The 6,335-nt window shown below is 34.3% G+C and overlaps 1 protein-coding gene across 1 annotated transcript; it reads left to right on the top strand.

Moving 5' to 3' along the window:
• Positions 1-2,093: 2,093 nt before the first annotated feature.
• Positions 2,094-6,028, top strand: LOC142236312 (uncharacterized). The gene is made up of 6 exons (XM_075307573.1): positions 2,094-2,641; positions 4,914-5,064; positions 5,119-5,160; positions 5,231-5,412; positions 5,469-5,600; positions 5,663-6,028. Exons 2-5 carry the CDS (start codon positions 4,986-4,988, stop codon positions 5,514-5,516), a joined length of 351 nt encoding a protein of 116 aa, XP_075163688.1. The 5' UTR covers positions 2,094-2,641; positions 4,914-4,985; the 3' UTR covers positions 5,517-5,600; positions 5,663-6,028.
• Positions 6,029-6,335: the final 307 nt, after the last annotated feature.

Below are 6,335 nucleotides of genomic sequence, written 5' to 3'. Positions count from 1 at the left end.
CATGTAAGATTCTCGCTTTGTTTTATTAAATTAAAAAAAAATGTCAAATGTTATTCAATTGTTTGTGTGCCTATAAATTGCAATGACATGTGAGAAATGTTATCGATGTTTATAGACTTAGTGGCCGTTGGCATAATTTAAGAATTAAGAATTAAAAATTTCAAACTATTCTACAAAACACAGAGTTGAAGTTTCAATTTGGTTCCACAAAATACAATCTAGAAGAAGACGCAGCCTGGTTCTCTGAGAGAGAGAAAACAAATGTCAATGTGTTGAGGGCTATGAGAAAAAATTACTTTATGTGTCAATTTTTTTTCCAAGGCAGCTCTGCCCAGGAATTGTTTAAAATAGCAATATTAAAAAAAAAAAGTAAATAATCGATTAATTAAACATATAACAGGTTGGCTGATAAGTCCCCGGTCTAACAAAGAAAAACACATTTTTTGCCAAAATTCGTTTTTATTATTCAACATAGTTCCCTTCAAGAGCGATACAACGATTATAACGACCATCTAATTTTTTGATACCATTTTGGTAGTACTCCTTCGGTTTTGCCTCAAAATAGGCCTCAGTTTCGGCGATCACCTTTTTATTGCAGCCAAATTTTTTCCTGCGAGCATCCTTTTGATGCTCGCAGCGACAAGGAAAAGTCGCTGGGGGCCAGATCTGGAGAATACGGTGGGTGGGGAAGCAATTCGAAGCCAAATTCATGAATTTTTGCCATCGTTCTCAATGACTTGTGGCACGGTGCGCGGGCCTTTTTGCCGCGATTTCGAACTTCAAACGCTCCAATAACGCCATATAATGTTGATAGTTTTTCCCTTCTCAAGATAATCGATAAAAATTATTCCATGCGCATCCCAAAAAACAGAGGCCATTACTTTGCCAGCGGACTTTTGAGTCTTTCCACGCTTCGGTTCACCGGTCGCTGTCCCCTCAGCCGACTGGACTCAGGAGTGCAGTGATGGAACCATGTTTCATCCATTGTCACATATCGACGGAAAATCTCGGGTGTATTACGAGTTAACAGCTGCAAACACCGCTCAGAATCATGAACACGTTGTTGTTTTTGGTCAAATGTGAGCTCGCGCGGCACCCATTTTGCACAGAGCTTCCGCATATCCTAATATTGATAAATGATATGACCAACACGTTCCTCTCTTTAAGGCCTCTGCTATCTCGATCAATTTCATTTTACGGTCATTCAAAATCATTTTGTGGATTTTTGTGATGTTTTCGTCGGTAACCACCTCTCTCGGGCGTCCACTGCGTTCACCGTCCTCCGTGCTCATTTCACCACGCTTCAATTTTGCATACCAACCAATTATTGTTGATTTCCCTGGGGCAGAGTCCGGAAACTCATTATCAAGCCAAGTTTTTGCTTCCACCGTATTTTTCCCCATCAGAAAACAGTATTTTATCAAAACACGAAATTCCTTTTTTTCCATTTTTCACAATAACAAAAATTGCTTCACAAAAGACGCTCTATCTCACAAACTAATTGACTTACAGACGTCAAATTTTGACACGAATCATTTGAAGGTTGGTACTATATAAAAATAATAATGCATTTAATACTAGCGACGCCATCTATGTGTCAGACCGGGGACTTATCAGCCAACCTGTTATTTTAACATCCCTATCATCGCTTTGGTATAATTTTGTGATTTTTAATTGAGAAATTTATTAAACTCACAAATGTTATTGATATTTTCCGCCGTAAACGGCAGTGCATTTGAAAGGTGCATCGACGCAAACTTCATGATATTATGATGACGGAGACTTCTGATGCTTCAATTTTGTTATGATAAAACTGCGTCTTTTTCTAAATTGTCTTTGATTCCATATGCAGTGGGTTGTAGATCAGCATTTGAAGCTGTTTAAACTAAATCCGATTCTTGGTTAAATTATATTGCAAACTGTAAATGTTTGGCAGTGAAAACCAAAACATGAAACGTGCATCAGCTGTTTAAACCAGTGTTGCCAAAAATATAATAGCTTAAAAATCACCCAATAAAGTTGTTGTTGAGGAACCAATTACATTTTGTGCATTGAACCATCCAACACCAGCCCTGTCGAAATTTCTTGAATTGACTCAAATCAAACTAACTTTTTACTAACTAAAGGTGAGTACTATGTTCGGTTTTTTTCACCAAAGCACTAAATAAAGAGTACAAATATATTTATGTAGACGATTATATTTTGATCGAGTCTTGCCAAATAATGGATGGAAAAGATCCAAGGAATTGATTGCAAATAATTTTATATTTCTAAATTAGTTAATTAAAAAAAGTAACCGTGAAAACAAGCTGGTTTTCTGCTTGAAAACGGAACATAGTACTCAGCTTAATGTACAACTCACTTATAGCTAACTCAACTCAACTAACTTATGCAGTTTTGAGTCAGTTGTATTTTAGTATCAAACTCACTTTTTCTCGATAAGTAATGACTTACCTTTTTACTCACTCAATGCTGATGCAGATATGAGTAAACAAATTTCAGTTTTTGAAGTTTTTGAAAAAATATTATTTTGTAATCAGTTAGCATTGACTTTTTATACCATTTTTATACATTAAAAATATTGATTTATTCATTTTCGATCATTGATCTAAACGGCTTACCTTCGTTGTGCTTTGTCGCGGTAAGTGCAGTGAAAAATCAACTAAATTAAAAAATGTTTGTTGATAAAAGTGGTGGTAGCAAACGAAATTTGAAAAGAAAAATAAAAAAGAAAAGATTATTTTGTAAGCAGATTGAGCAGCAGCCAGATTTGGTGGAAGCTATCTCATATATACCAAATATACCAAACTTTGCGGAAGAGGACGTGGGATCCAGAAAAAAAAAACTTTAAAGGAAAAACTAAGTGTTTGGTATAACAAATATCGACCATGTCGCGAGAGCTTTGAGGACTTACTATCAATTTTAAAAGAAGACAATTTAAATGTGCCAAAAAGTTTAAAATGTTTTGAACTTAGAAAACAATTGCAATGCCCCTGCAAAGGCTTTTGTATGCGGTATAGTCGGTCATACCTCCTCCCATGGCTGCAACAAATGCTGTCGGTCGGAAATTGATAATAGGGCTATTTTCTTTTAGCACTGGATACAACATTTGTATAGGCTATCCAGAACATCGTTGCACTGGTGTTCTATCCAGAACAACTCATCAGTTCAAGTCGCGCCGATGCTGCCAAACTGTATTTTCATAAAGTGACTCTTCTTTGATTCACAATAGCAATTTATTGTGACTTATCGAAAAACATAAAATTCAAAGTGGTACAGTAGGGCTGTTTTCTTTTAGCACTGGATATGCTAAGCCGTTAACGACTAAAAGAAAGCAGAGTACTCGTTTATCCAGGACATCTCCAAAAATATGCAACACTGTCATCAGCTGTTTAAAAACAATCACAGAAAATAAGTGAAATCTTGCATTTTTAATGTATCAAATGCTTCAATTAGTAATAAATATTTACTGCTGCGATTATTTATGACACTATATCCCTTTGAATTTCATGTTTTTCGATAAAATGGTCACAATAAATTGCTATTGTGAATCGAAGAAGCGTCACTTTATCCAAATACAATCTGGCAACATCGGCGCGACTTGCACTGATGAGATGTTCTGGATAGAACACCAGTGCAACGATGTTCTGGATAGCCCATACAAATGTTGCATCCAGTGCAAAAAGAAAACAGCCCTAGTGTCATAAATGTTCGCAGCAATAAATATTTATTACTATCTGAGCATTTCGTACATAAAAATGCAAGATTTCACTTCTTTTCTGTGATTGTTTTTAAACAGCTGAGTATTGCATATTTTGGGAGATGTCCTGTATAAACGAGTACTCTGTTTTCTTTTAGTCCTTCACAGCTTAGGGTATCCAGTGCTAAAAGAAAGCAGCCCTAATGTTGTCACATATTCTGTGGTGCCTTCTCAGTTAATTACTGACGAAGACTTTACATTAAGAAGGTATTTAAAACATCATAAAAAAAGAGTTTTTGGAAAATAAATCTCCATTTGAAAAACTCGGCATAAAGATGTTTAGCAAAGTACCACTTGACCCGATGCATCTTGTTGACCTCGGTGTAATGAAAAAATACTGTTGATACTAATTAAAAATAAAACTAATTTCCGAATTGACAAAGACACATGCAGAATTTTCTAGCAGTCCAAGAGAGCTATATGAAGTTTTAAATTGGAAGGTAACTGAGTTTTGACAATTCCTTTTATACACAGGAACAGTTGTTTCGAAGGACATAGTTCACGATGATTTTTACTATGAATTTCTTTTGCTCCGTTGTGCTTGTCGATTCCTTTCTTGTCCAAGAACATGTATTAGAAATGCAGATAATGCTCATAGAATGCTAGAATTATTTGTAGAAAACTTTCCATTTGTTCTTGGAGAAAATAGTGTTACTTATAATATTCATGAGCTTTTGCAATTGAGTGAATGCGTGAAAGAATTCGGCCCATTATCTTCTTTTTCTGCTTATGATTTCGAGAATTATATGCATATTTTAAAAAAGTATGTAAAGAAACCTTTTAAACTTCTCGAACAAAATTGAGCTAGAATTCAAAATGAACAGCTGATTTTACCAGAATCCCAAACTAAATTTAATATAAATGTAAATGTTTAAGCTTTTTAAACAAAGATTATACATTCACTGCTAAGTCTTCCAATAACTTGTGTGTTATAAAACCCTTCATTCCAATATTCATAACAGGCTTTTTGACTGCAGAACCAGGCTTCGTCATAGGCAGAAGGTTTAGAAAATTGGAAAGTTTCTTTGTTGAACCCTTCGATCATTCAACGTTCATTTCAACGATCTAGGTGACACTGAACATTTTGAAATAATAGAAATAGAATTTAAATTAGCCGGTTTTCCGTTTAATGAAAAATTTCTTTTAAGTCCAGTTTTGCATGGATGTACAAAAATAAAGAAAGGGAAAAACAGATAAAGAAAACAAGAAACTCGGTATCAAACGAATGAATGACGTTATAATTTCAAACCCAAATTCTCAACATTACCTAAATCAATTTGAAACTAAACTTGACCAACTATCAGGTATAAGTGATAAATTTAATAATAATGCTCAACATAATTTTTGTTTTAATACAGTAACTGTTTCCCGACTTAAAGATACCATAGAGAAGTTAGAAGGTAAACAAAATTTTTATGTATGTATATGCATTGATTTGTCTATAAACCTAAGTGAATTTATTTCAATTAGACACTGTCGCAATACAAAACAGCACAATAATGGAAGCCCTTGCCACGCCGAAAGTTTTCACTGAGAAATTTATGGGTAAAGAGAAACAGGAAGCTAATTTGAGAAAATCCTTTCCTATACAAACACCAGATGATTTGCCAAAGACGAACAATACCATTAATGAAAGTAACCGCTCAGACTATGTAAGTATTTTGTTATTTTACTGCAAATTTAAATAATGAAAATGAACTATTTAAAGCTCTTTGTATGTCTTCGCTGCTTAAAGGGAAACTCTATAAAACGTTGACAAGAATTTGTTCGGTGGAGCTCATTATTGCCTCCAATATTGATGGTATACATGGAAAACTGGCTATAAATAATGTTTTAATAGGTATAATAGCAAATTGGTTTATTATTGTCTTTCTTATATAGATTTTTTTTTATATTTTACAGATGCGATTCGATGCAATGGGGAAGATGACCCGGTGAAAGCACTAAGAAATGCTTTTAAGCTTGTAAAAAAATGGAATTTCCAGTCAGGTTGCGTGATGAAGAAGATGAAATCCACACGTAGAGAAGAAACATGATTGCCACAATCATATTCGAAGAGCAAAATAATATGATAGGAGCTATTTTTGCGGCGACCATGTAATATTTTCACCTGCAACCCCTTGAGAAAAGAAAACACAAAATTAACTTTATTTATTTGGTACATTTTTTTCAATTACACTTTCCTTTTTTGTGTTCACATAAAACCACGTGCCGCTTCTGAATAAATAAATTACCACAAAACACAGTACATCCGTATTCTCCGTCCATTCCAAGAAACAATCAAGACAAGACTGACGAGCAAAATTAAAATCGTGTATACCTGCTCAATGTTTTTGTAAAGTTCTTTTCGCTGCAAAAAAATTAAAAAAGTAAATGGTCACGAAAACAATGTACATGGTCTTTATGGCCATGTAATGGTTCTAGACATGTCTATACGTAACCTATACAAATACTTTTTTCCCTGCAAAAAAGTAAACAAATTGAATGGTCAGGTACATGATTTTCCTGACCATTTAATGGTCTCAAATTCTATCATTTATATGATAGAACATGTTTGCGGTATTTGAGAACCATT

The sequence above is a fragment of the Haematobia irritans genome, chromosome 4 (assembly GCF_050003625.1).
Source record: "Haematobia irritans isolate KBUSLIRL chromosome 4, ASM5000362v1, whole genome shotgun sequence".
NCBI lineage: Eukaryota > Metazoa > Arthropoda > Insecta > Diptera > Muscidae > Haematobia > Haematobia irritans.
This window is presented reverse-complemented; position numbering and strand designations above follow the sequence as displayed.

Excerpts from the sequence above, each read along its gene's own strand:
- LOC142236312 (XM_075307573.1), top strand. The coding sequence starts at position 4,986 with ATGAATGACGTTATAATTTCAAACCCAAATTCTCAACATTACCTAAAT. Across the intron at positions 5,161-5,230 it reads TACCATAGAGAAGTTAGAAG|ACACTGTCGCAATACAAAAC; the intron begins GTAAACAAAATT and ends TATTTCAATTAG. Across the intron at positions 5,413-5,468 it reads AAAGTAACCGCTCAGACTAT|CTCTTTGTATGTCTTCGCTG; the intron begins GTAAGTATTTTG and ends AACTATTTAAAG.